General features: G+C 38.5%; 1 protein-coding gene across 1 annotated transcript in view; it reads right to left on the bottom strand.

The window, feature by feature from the left end:
* Positions 1-12,160, bottom strand: part of ENPP3 (ectonucleotide pyrophosphatase/phosphodiesterase 3) — a 35,563-nt gene extending 23,403 nt beyond the window's left edge. The window contains exons 1-6 of the mRNA XM_064708088.1: positions 12,095-12,160; positions 8,994-9,072; positions 6,323-6,445; positions 4,934-5,059; positions 3,800-3,860; positions 2,461-2,558 (exon numbers count right to left, since the gene is read on the bottom strand). Of these exons, the coding sequence (XP_064564158.1) occupies positions 2,461-2,558; positions 3,800-3,860; positions 4,934-5,059; positions 6,323-6,445; positions 8,994-9,072; positions 12,095-12,160 (553 nt within the window). The remainder of the gene's footprint in view (positions 1-2,460; positions 2,559-3,799; positions 3,861-4,933; positions 5,060-6,322; positions 6,446-8,993; positions 9,073-12,094) is intronic.
* Positions 12,161-12,528: the final 368 nt, after the last annotated feature.

Here is a 12,528-nt window from a genome sequence, read left to right as displayed (position 1 = left end):
CTTAAAAACAAACAAAAATCACCACTATCAGTTGCTGCAGTTTTAGATGGAGAAATATCACTCCAAAACAAGACTCATACTATCCTGGTGTCTTCTTGTGAGCTAAGCCTACCTTCCCATTGCAGTCAGTGGACCTGGACGCCCAGTTCAGCTGCCTAAATCCTAGAGGCCTGTGGTCCTTTGAGAAATCTTTAATGATCCTTTCTGGCCTTCAGATGCTCCTCCTCCATCTTCCATTTATTTGGATTGGTCTGCCAATCCAAATAAATTTCTCAGATACTTCTGAGATCTAAAATGGCCTAGCTATACACATTATGCAATGAGACTGAAGCCTGATATCAGACCAAACAAGATACCCTGCGAGCTGATTGGTGACAAGCAGGGAAGGGCTCGTTTGCTGAAGCACTGGAAACAGATTGGGAAACCCTCTGATGTCCAAGACATCTGCATGAAAGTTGACAGTTTTGATGCAAATCCCTTTGAGATCTGCGTTCTCCTGACACAGCTCTGAAGGCCATGGCACTCTGAAGTATACCAAAAACACAGATTAGGGCAGCAGCAACTTGTCCCGTGGCACCCTCTGTCTGTTGATTGATCTAACATGTCCTCTAGGCTCTTGCACTGTGCTGTGCAGACTATATTAAACATAAACACACTGACTTCAGTGAGCATATAGTCATCTCACATGCAGACATCTCTAAGAATATGTCTAAATGCAAATGTTCTGCCCTGGAGAGAATCCCACCCCAGGTGTCCTACCTGTATCTCCGAACATTGCATTATTTTTTCATCAATCAAAGGTTCTTAGCACAAAAACATCTGTAATCTCTAAATCCACTCTAAGATTCAATTTATTTACCCACAAAACAAATACATGAAGACTGGAAGATGTCTTAATTATGTTTTTACATCTAACTCACAAAGAAAATACAAAGTTCTATATTAAGCTGTAACCAGATGATTATTTCATTCATGCTAAAACACACATTTTTTTATTGATGTAGAGCATTTCTGCCAAAGAACAGAAGCTGATTTTAACTAAGCAACCAAAACAATGAAAAAGTGATTTTTTTCAACAAAACCATTCCAGTGTGATACAGAAAAAAAAAAAAGGGCTTAATAAAGAGTGTTTGAAGAATGGCTGAATAATTGAATAATTGAAAGATATAAGAAAATCAGCAAAATTTTCTATGGATTTCTCTTGAACAATAAAGGATCTATATTAATTGTGTACACATTCTATAAGCTTGATTACCGTTACTGAAAGTTCTAGGTTAAAGGAGTTAATAGAGAGTAAAGATTTTATGCTACCAATCAACATTTCATTTTTTCTTTTGTAAAGAAAGAAATTACTCTTTCCTGTAGATTTCTGAGAAATATAAGCATGAGTGTGCATAAAAAATTGCTCAAGTTGACCACAAATATGTGCAATGCTGAATTAGATAGGTTCTTGTTTCAAAGGATTTCTTAGGAACACAGACATAGAATGGTATTCGCTCCTTTTGCCAGTTTGGCATTCCCTTTTCACCTTGTTTCAAAAGACTGGAACTGAATACTGACTTCAGCACTCATGACTGATTCAAGTTCCTTCCAGTCAGAATGATGTCACAGAATAAACAATTAGCCAGAAAAGTCAGGTTGGCACCTTAGTTCAAACTCAGGTTTCTGGATACTCTCATTATTCTCAAACAAGATTGTTAACTATTCCATAAAATGTAGTACTTCATAATATGCAAGTGAAATTTTCAAAGGAGCACAATAGAAACATAATATAGCATACTCAGGACTGATACAAATACTGTCAACTTAGACTATTGCTGCTGAGAAGAAATTACTAAATATAGAGACCTTTTGCCCAGGTGTCTGGAGATCTGAGTTCTGAAATATTCAGGAATTTTAACCAAATATGCACTAATGGTCTCTCTTTTTAGGGCGCTTCAAAGCACAAGCTAAAGAACTTCAACTTACTCTTCTTCACAAAATTCAGAAATGCTGGAAAATAGTTACTTGAGCCTTACCACAATAATGTGAACATACTTAAAATATCTGACTTGAAAAAAAAATCCCCATAACTCAATGCATTATACTTCAATGTTCCACTCCTTATCAGCAATTCAGCTACTTTTTAATGCAGTACTGAGGGCGCAGGAAATGCTTATCTGGAACTTTTTCTCAGTTTTAAAAAGTATTTTAAAGTAAATTTCAAAGCGTGTATTTAATAAAAGCTGCTGACCAATATTAGAGGCCTTGTTAAAAAATAAAAAGTCATGTTTGCTGTGCAAATACAAGAAGCAATGAAGAATATATATAATAATGAAAAGATACAACTGATGAGAAAGGCCTGGTTTATGATTTTTTCACTGCTGAGCAACCTAATATGCATTGACAGTAGCAAAAGGGACCAGAGAGGTTGCATGCAGACTTTGAAAGAAAACAGTCAAAGGACCCTTGGTAACTTACTGAGTTTTTCCATATTTGGCAGCAAAGAACTCCAAGTGTCCAAATATTCTGCTCTAAACCCATCCATTGAAAAAAGGATAAGTGGTGGGAGAGTAAATCTACAAGAAAATATAAATTTATCATCATAAAGAAGTTCAGAGAGTTGGTGACTTATTAAGATTTCTAACAATATAAATTCAGCTTTTATAAGCAGGATCTAGTGTATTCATCTGCATCCCAGAATGAATAACACAGTGTGAGATAAAGAAATGTTCAATATTGACAGCAAATAATAATCCTTCTGGTAAGAAACCAGAGGAGGAATAAAATGCAAGTAATCATTTCAGTCATAATACTTTTAAAAAGTTACATATTGCAATCACTATCACAGTTTGTCCTTATTAACAGTGGTCTTTCCAAAACACAGAAGCACACTAGCATCCATAGTTTGTACAAAAATAGTCTGCATAGAACAGCTCACTGATTTGAAACTGAAATTAAATGGATCTTTATTCAGCAATGTGGTGTATTCCACTTAAAGAAGCTCCTCTCCACTACTTTCCAAGCTGTAGCCTACAAAACTCTGTTAACTCAATAAGTTATTTGTTAACCTAAAAAGTGTACTTTGATACCTATTTTGAGAGGTGCAGGAGCTGCAAAGAAGTCACAATGCTAATGGTCTTACTGTTATAATTAAACTAAGTTGATAGTAAAATCAAATAAAATAATGGATAATGTCACAAATACCATAACTGAGCCAGAAATTAATTAATCTTTCTTCAAGGACAACTTTTAAATGTTGTTTCTGTCTAGCCTCTACCCACTATCCTGAAATCCTGCACAAATAGCAATATTTTTTCAGCATTTGTATATATACAGCTACTTCATAGCTGTCTTATCTCCATAGCTACCTTTTTTTCCTGCAAATAATTGGAGCAAAAATCCCCTGAAAAACTCTGTTGCCTAAAGAATTGCAATCACAGATTCTATCTATCTGTTATTACAGACTGCATAAGGTGACTTATCTGAGTTTTCAAAGATACAACATGGTAACATAAAATGGACTATGAACAATTTGTGATAAATGAACCTTGAGATAACTCTAACAATTTTTCCAGGTCTTTGCTGAATTTCAATCTGAATTTGAACTTCTGTACTCTGCCCTAAACTGTAAATGATCAATGAATGACAAAGGTTTTAAAAAGAACAAACTTTCCTAGTCACAAACCATTTCTACAGAATATTCCTCAGGGCAGGGACTTTACTCTCCATAAATACAAAAACCTGTTTCAGAATACTGGAGTATTTCTGACCATTGCAAAGATTTTATTTGCTAAGAAGACAAATTCCTTTATCCTACCCGTCTGGACACTGAGGAGTTTCAACTGACTCACATGGCTCTTCTACCCAAGATGTTTCACCTAAAAGGAAAGAAAAAATACTGAGTTAGCACTGAACCCCACCACCACCACCAAAAAAAGCAGCTGCCTGGATGATCTTTTTAAAGTTCTTCCTGTAACATTTTCTGCTTCAACAGAAATCTAGATCTAAAGACACCTTTACTTTAGAAACAATTTGGTGCAACCTATCAAGCCCTCAAACCCTGAAAGGACTAGTGCTCACAACTGTAAGTCAAAAACAAAGAACATATGCTACACAGAAAAGCAAAGAAACAAATGAAGAAGAAAACACTATGAAAGCTTAGCCTTTTATTGAGTTTTAAATTAAAAATATTCAAACTCTATCCTGTCCACACTGGGCTACTTATTCCTTTTTCCTTTTCTGTGTACCACTGACACACTTAGAGACAAGCCCAGGGCTCCCTTTAGTACTTCTTTTCTTTCTGTATGTTGTGGTTTAACTTTTTTTAGCTTTAATCTACATTTAGTTAACAAGTATAATTTTGCAGGAATTGCCTTAGATTTATCCCCTTCCACAATGCAAAGGAATTCTGGTAACAGACACCATGTCACCTCAAGTGTCATTCCTGTAACTGAATTATACCTGCACTATTCTTTATGTGTTTAGCTGGAGCCAGTATGAAACAATTATCCATGAACAAAGATATTCAAAAATAAGTAAAAAATAAGAAATCCAATCTAAAACCAGATTTGTAATAAAAAGGATGGGAAATTTTAAATTAGAGATGACTACTACAATATATACTTCAGATTGTCTCCATCTACTTTGGAGGGAAAAAAGGATGAAAAAAAAAAAGAATAAAAGGAAACAATCCAAAGCCCCCACATGGTATACTTCTGCAATATCCAAATCATTCTGTCTATCTCATGAATGACGTAATTCACAGTGTTCTTCAGAAACAGCATTTTTCACAGTGAAAAATACCAAAAGCTTCATCTCAAAATATTAATTTTTCAAAATGCGAGTCAGACTCTGGTCTTGAGAAACAAATTCATCTACCTTTATATTTTCAATGTTTGCCCATCTATTTCATACAAAAATTTATATATAAAACTTTTTGATTTTGATTTACCTTTGCAAATGCTGTAGTAATTTACACAGCAGTCTTTTTTCTGCAAGCAGTCATCCGAACAAGAACAATAACTTCCAGGTATTCTTGTCTCACCGCAACGGAAGTTAGTGCACGTCCAAGATCGGGCTTAAAATTGGAAGGAAAAAAAACTATGATTCAGTTCACCTCATGTGAACTTCTTTGCATGGAAATCCTTCAAACAGGTAAAGGAAAACAAATTGCTATTTATGTATACTGTTTGAGTTGCTTTAGAAGTTTGCTCTGGAAAGAAAACTCAAAATTTCATTCAATGCAAAAAGTCAATTTCTTTGGTCATTGAACAATAACACAGAGTCATAAAATAATTTATTTTACAAAGGTATCCCCAAAGTCATCTTCCTCAAAGCCTTCCATCTTTCCAAAAAGATCTAGGGAAAAAACCAAACCAAACAAAACAAAACAAAAAAAAACACCACTCCCCATTTCATTTACAGAGGAGAAAGAGAAGAAAACTGATCTTTTTCATGCTCTTGCACATGAGTTACAGCAGAGAGAAAAAAAAAAAAAAAGAGAAATGAGGGCTGAAGAGGGCAGAAAAAGCAATAAGGATGAAGAAATACCTGAGCAGCTGCTGGGAAAGCAGAACAGTAACTGGAGAGGAGCCTGGCCTCAATCCAGAACCAGGCTATTCCCCTGGAAGACAAGTGGACTCCTCCAGTCCCAGGCACCCACCAAGGTCTGCATGAGGCTGGAGAGCACAACTGACTGTGAAACACCCCCTTATTTACAAATGTGCAAGAGGTACTGGCACAACAGGGCTGCTTCAAGGGCCCTGTTTAAAGATAACCCATTATTTCTGCTCCTGCTCATCTTCAGCTTTATATGTGCCATGAAATATGCATGGCAAACGCTCTGGTTATTCATAAGGGGCAAAAATACAAGGGTCTGATTTGAGAAAGATGCAGGGAGATTTTGTGTCCTGCCAGGTCACCAAGCTACAGCTCTCTAGCCACCTGATTACAGAGGCAGCTTGACTCTCCCACATCCACCTGAACAGGAAGAATAACTTTACTATGAGGGGGACAGAGCACTGGAAAGGTTACTCAGAGGGGTTGTGGAATCTTCTTTCCGGGAGATATTCAAAAGCCACCTGGACACAAGCCTTAGGAGTGTGTTCTAGGATCTTGCTTGAGCAGGGAGGTTCAACTAGATTGCCTCCAGTGGTCCATTGCAACCTTAACTATTCTGTGATTTTGTGATTTTTGTCACATTTCCCTCCCTAGGAAATGTGACATGACCTCTGTGTATCTGCATAAACATGACAGTTACCCATTTTCTATTCCAGTCACATGAAGAAAAAAATTCAAAATCAAATGGACACCAGAGAGCACTGCCTGGAGGGGAACTTACTTGGCTCCACACAGGTGTCCTCATAGTCCCAGCAGCAGTCCTGACGCTCCTTGCAGCCGCTGTCGCACTGGCAGCCGGGCACATCTTTCCTGTGTGGCTCACTGCACTTGTGTCTGCAGCTGGCTGGAGGGAGAAGGCAACAAGGCTGAGTGCTCAGATAACCCTATCCCATGCAGGTCAGTTAAACAGATCATGGATATGGGCTGCAGGGAGAGATGTGCTGAATAATTTCCCAAATCTGATTCCCTAGCCATTTTCCAACATGGTCATCAGCACACGGGCCAACAGGGTGGAAGCAAGGCTGTAGGAATCCCTCTGGGAGCTGAAGCTCTGGCAGCTGTTGGCACCATGCTGGCCCAAAGCCTGGGGCAGGGCTGTTTCTGCGACAAGTCTCTGCAGGACCACTGGCACAGGAGCAATGCCAGGTTGTTCCACTTATCATTGTCTGGGGGCTATGTGCAAATCACAAATGGGATGGGACTGCCAGGAACGTGCCTTGAGCTGTTCTATTTCCTAGCATCATTCTCATTACATGGTTACGACAATGGGAAGAAGATGTTGTCAGCTCACATCTCAGGCAGGAGACAAAGAACTTAATGTACAACTTACTTTAAAAGCTTTTTAATAATCACACAAAGTAAAAGCATATTGGCGGTAGTTCTATCTAACCGCTATAAGCACATGTACCTTCGGTTAAAACAATGCTTACTTATTTCAAATACCATACCTGCTCATAAGCCTTAAAACATAATGCACAGAGCTCCATTATTAAGCTTAAAACTTCCTAATATCTCCCTAGTTATACTTTTGTGCATCTTAGGGAGCTATTCTAGACAAGTGTTAATACACAGACCATTGTTCTATTTGTCCTTACTTTTCTACTTTTTACATGATTTTTCTACTGACTTATCTCATGGCTACTGCTTAGCTCTAATCACAGTTATGCTGTCTCTGAGGCCTGTCTTTTGCAGCTTTCCCAAAACCCTCTGATTTTATGGATTCCCACACCACTCTGCCAGCATGAGGAAGGGGAGAGTGGCATCTCCCCTGCTCATTTCCAGGTCTGAAATAAAAGAGGAGGACTGATTCCCACTTTGGATGTTCTGTAATAGACCTGCATGGGACAGAAGCTCCCTCAGGGCAGGGTGCCAGAGACATGGGGGCTCCCCTGGGGCAGCAATCAGGAGCCATCCCACCACTCCAGCCTGGAGCAGGGCAGGTGAGGCAGCACAAGGGCAGCCCCACACCAGGCACTGGACACTTCCATGACAACAGGGACAGGTCGATTGGCTCAGGCTGCTGGCCCATGGATGGGCCTGGATCAGCAGGACTCATGGCTGAGCAGGGCAAGGTTATGGCAAGCTGGAGCCATTCCTGCTGGGACAGTGCTTGGACAGGGGCAGTGGGACACTGAGCATGGTGGGGACAGCCCAGGGGAATCTCCTTTCCTGGAGACATTCAAAAAGCTTATTGGAGCACTCAGGACTCTGACAATCCATAAAGCTTATTGGAGCACTCAGGACTCTGACAATATCTCGGCTACTTTATCATTATCATGTTCCTTAAAAATCTGTAGGTTGGGCTCTTCTAATTGAAACAAAGAAAAGGGTCGAGAATATGGGCCTGGCATTGAAAGTTGAGACAAGTATTCCACAGCACAGCTCTGACACCTCTGAGCAGGGTGAAAGGACAGCTCAGGGTCTCCTGAGGACACCTGAAGAAAACCCCAAATCTCCAAAGATCATTCACAGTTCCACACCAGCCTCCACATGGACAAGCCTTGCATCCACATTCTCTGTACTCCACTTTGTAGAGCCAATGCAGAGCTAAAATAATTTTCAAATTATCAAAACCCAATTATGGTTCCATTTCATCTTATTTGCTAGGGCCCATGCTATTGAAAGTGTTCAGAAGGGTCTAAGACTTGATGAGCTACTAGGAAAACAAGTACAATATGTTTTGATTAGCAATGAGAAATTAGCAATGAGAAATGTGCAATGAGAATGTGCTTCCTTGAACTCCTCCGGAAGGGATTACTATTGTTTTGATTCTAAAGGAAGTGTTTTATTTAATTTACAGTGTGCTCCATTTGTTTGTTCTCACCTAGACTGACCCCCTGACATCAAACATTACTTTTTTTTCCTAACTACTCCACTGAATCAAGCCACTACTCCCCTTTTACTGTAGCTTTACAGAAACTCAAGTTCTCAAAGAATATTCATAATCTGTTTTAGCATCAGCCTCCTGAACTATGACAAATATACTGAAATATCCTATGATATTTCTTTCATGAAATATTATTTAAGTAATAATTATATATAATAGGATAATTGCAATAATTACATATATAATTTTATATAATAGGATAACATATCCCAAATTTTCTGGAAGTGATAACTTAATACAGCTTCCAATGTGCCATGAACTAGGCTTCACACATTTGGAAATATTCAGCAAGGCACTTGGTGGTTTAGGATAGGTTTTTCAAGTATAGATTGTGAGTGTTCAGTTTTTATACAATGGAACTCGAAAGAACTTTGCAAGAACTTTATTTTCACAGAGGGTGACTTTTCACAGATCATTTACATTACACTATACAAAAGAGCCTTTGCTGAAAGCCTTTGCCAGATCCCAATCGTTGGTAATTATGCTGAAAGTATCATAAACATACCTTGCTCCTGCTTTCCATGTTTGAGTCCTAGTCCCAAACCTAGTCCCAGGGATACAACCACCAACGCACACAGCAGAACCTGTCACACAGACACAGGGAAACCAACGTTCACAACTGTGATAAATTGTTTTGTTTATTAGAAATTAACTCTTACTAATATTTCTATGAATGCATCATTTAAGAACTAATAATTTCTCTGAAGTTCTTCATCAAAAAATAGAGCCTGAAGATAGGAGAGGAACAACAGTTATAACCTTAGAATCTGAGGTCCTAATGCTGCACTTTTAACCTGTGTCCAGTTGTGATGTTGTAATTGAGGAAAACTTTGCTGGAGAAAAGAAATTAGGAAGTAATCAGTGTATTTATCTGTTTTGCATGGGCTTTGCCTGTACAAATAGAGGCAATCACTTCTATTTATCTTCTGTATTTACCTGATATGATCACAAGGATTTCTTAAGAAATTTAACTGGATTGAGGCTGAAAGTGTAAAATTTTCACCCACGTGCCAGTTTCTTATAAAAAGTCACCTTGTTCGTAAGGTTAGAGGAAATTGGAAGGAGACCAACAGCCCAAGGAAACTCCATAACAGAAAGCAGCATAACTTTTGGGAGACTGGGGGAGAGCTGAGAAAGCCTCTATTCATCAATAGACACAAAGCTCAATAGACCAAAGACAAATGGCAATTCATGCTGGCTGAAAGGTGCAGAGAAAAGTGGCAACCTTCTCAGAGTATTTTGTGATATGTGCACTTACCTCTTCGCTAAGATAATCATGGGAAAGAAAATGCATATCACAGAAAAAATCACCATGAAACAGCCCAGTTTATGTCCCATTTTAGCCTCAGAACTTTTGTCTTCTGCCATTTCCAGGAATCAAACTGCTGATTCCTGGAAGTACTAAGGTTAAAAATAAAGTAGAAATGAGAGAGGATTACTCTCAAGCTCGGTACAATTGTAATGGAGCCTCTTATCTGAGACTACAGCAATTTTAGGGAATTGAGAACAACTGCCCATGCATCCCTTATCTTTGCTGCTGCCTGTCCTGCCTTGCAGGTGCTGGGCCAAAGTGTGGCAGCAGGGAGGGCTGCTCACTTCTCAGGTGTGGGTGTACAACTGATTCATTTCTCTGGCAGCACCAAACACTAGCAATGCCATAGTTACTTCCTTCATACTTTCTCCTTCTCAGCTTTACCTTCTTCCTGCTACTTACTCACAAGTTTTTGCAGAGATGTACCTCAAAAGGAGTGGAAATGGGACTGGTGAGAGAACTGGATGAGGGAGACAGATGGAGTAAGGATGTGTGGAAAGATTACCCAAACTAGCCGAAATGCTGAAGTCCCCTGAAGAGAGACCTCAGGTGTGAAGGCAGCAGTTTAATCCTACAAGCAGTCAGCAGGCTATGAGAATAAGGGTGTTAGGGTGTTCTTTGGGCTAGACCAGCAGGCACTCTTTCTGGGCAGGGAGGCTAACGCTGCCAAGTGTTTCACTGAGCACAGATAAGCCTAATCACCAGGACATGTACCTTTCACCTCAAAGACACAGTGGGTTTACCCTTCATTTGACTAAAACTCACATTTGTAATTGAAATAAATAGATCCTACTAAATTGAAGTACAAATTAAAATACAGCTACTACAGCAACAAACATTTCCACTTCTTCAAGTAATAAGACAGCTGAAGTAAAACACAAAAATTCCTATTGGGTATACAGATAAGATGATGCATTGATTATAACATTTACATAAACACCTTTGATTTTGCGACATTCGTTCCTAAAGTGAAATAACTTTGGGAGCACCTATTCAAATCCTCAGGCTTTCCACAGCTAACTTCTATGACCAAATTCAGAATTACAACTACTTATTTTTAGAAAAGTTGTTCCTAGGGCATATGCTCTGTTTGCTGGAGACTCCTCTGCCTAAAATTTCAGGAAGTTGCCAAGAAAGTATTTCATGCATTAGATTTAGCAAAAACATAAATTGTGTGGAATATTAACATTTTACACCTCCAATATGTAGATTGTGAGTTTTGCATAAGCCAGCATTTGAAAACTAGCACATCTGAAAGAATGAATTTTTTTTAGGATACTTAAATTTCTCACTTTACTTTTCCAAGTACCTCTTGAAGGTATAATTTACTTTCCTTTATAGTTATCCAGTTTTCTCACATTCTTTCTCATGACTCATTTTTAACTGATGACTTTAGGAAAAATATGTCTGATATTTCATCTTCTTTTTTTCACAGTTTCCAGTATTTTCCTCATATTTTATGCAATCCTTGCACAATGCAGCCTTAAATTTCACATAGTACTATGTGAAATTGTTCTGATGACACAGAGCTGAAAAGCATAGTAGCTTGACTCTCTTTTTTATAGGGCTGTTTTCAAAATTAAGTTGCAAGTTTTTCTAAAATCAGTATTTGTAGTTTTCTCTAAATTTCAATTTACAAATGCTAGAGCTTGTGCAAACATATATACATATTTAATCCTTGTTTCTATTGTGATCACAAACAGAAGATACATGAAAATATTTCAAAAACTTAACAGAAATTCTATACGTTATTGTTTACAAGGCAGATGCATAGCTCTTAAAGCCTCAGGGAAGACGTGAAGAGTTGACACGATATTTGAATGTGGGACTGACAATACTGTACAAAACAATTCATTAGGCTTTTCCCATGCCTTGCTTCCTGAGGGTTTTTTGCCAATGACTTGACTACAGGTTCTGTTTTGTTAATGACAAACATAAAGATACAAAAGTAAGCAAAAAGAAAGTGTGGTTGCTTTGGCCACAAACACATCTGTTTTGAGACAATATCTAAAACAATGTATCAAAGCAAAGTCTTCACTCTGCAAAAGAACTGTCAGGTTAATGAAGTAAAACAAAAACTGCCAGTAAAAAAAATTGCTTCATAGGTACTAGAAGAACTTTAGAAATGTGCCAGTGAAGCTAGTGCAGTTTCAGTGACACACTCAGGCAGTAAAATTTTAACTACCAATTACTAAGCTACTCCAAATGATTATACTGATACAGTGAAACTTCCAAAAATCCTGCAGATTTGAGAATGGTTAAAGTGGCAGCCCTGAAGAGCAGCACCTACTTACAGCACAGATGACTTTGTATTTCAAGACGGTTTTTTTCTTCACATACTCTTCTGTTTTTAAAGACATCTCCTCTGAATATCCTCTGTGATCCTCAAGTTCCATTTTGTCGAGCTCTGCCACTCGTCTGCGTCTCCTGCTCTCCTCACCCCTCCAGCTGTGTTAGCTGCAAGTGAGAGGCTACTCCTTCTTCAAGAGTTCTAGTACTTTGTTCATAGGTCTTTTTATGAGATCTCAGCTCTTGCATCCGAGATAGGCTTGCAGGAAGCCAAAGCAAGCAGGAAAACTACTCTGAAAGGTCAAAGGCTGAAAAACACTTATCTGTGTTTAGGGAACCTGACTGTTCAAGATAAGAACGGCATTAGGCAAACACTTAAGTGAAGATTAGAACTAAGTGTTGCTAAGCAATAAAATGCTAAAATACTCAAGTACTCAAC

The sequence above is a fragment of the Zonotrichia leucophrys genome, chromosome 3 (assembly GCF_028769735.1).
Source record: "Zonotrichia leucophrys gambelii isolate GWCS_2022_RI chromosome 3, RI_Zleu_2.0, whole genome shotgun sequence".
NCBI classification, from domain to species: domain Eukaryota; kingdom Metazoa; phylum Chordata; class Aves; order Passeriformes; family Passerellidae; genus Zonotrichia; species Zonotrichia leucophrys.
The sequence above is the reverse complement of the archived record's forward strand: the minus strand, read 5'-3'. Positions and strand labels throughout refer to the sequence as shown.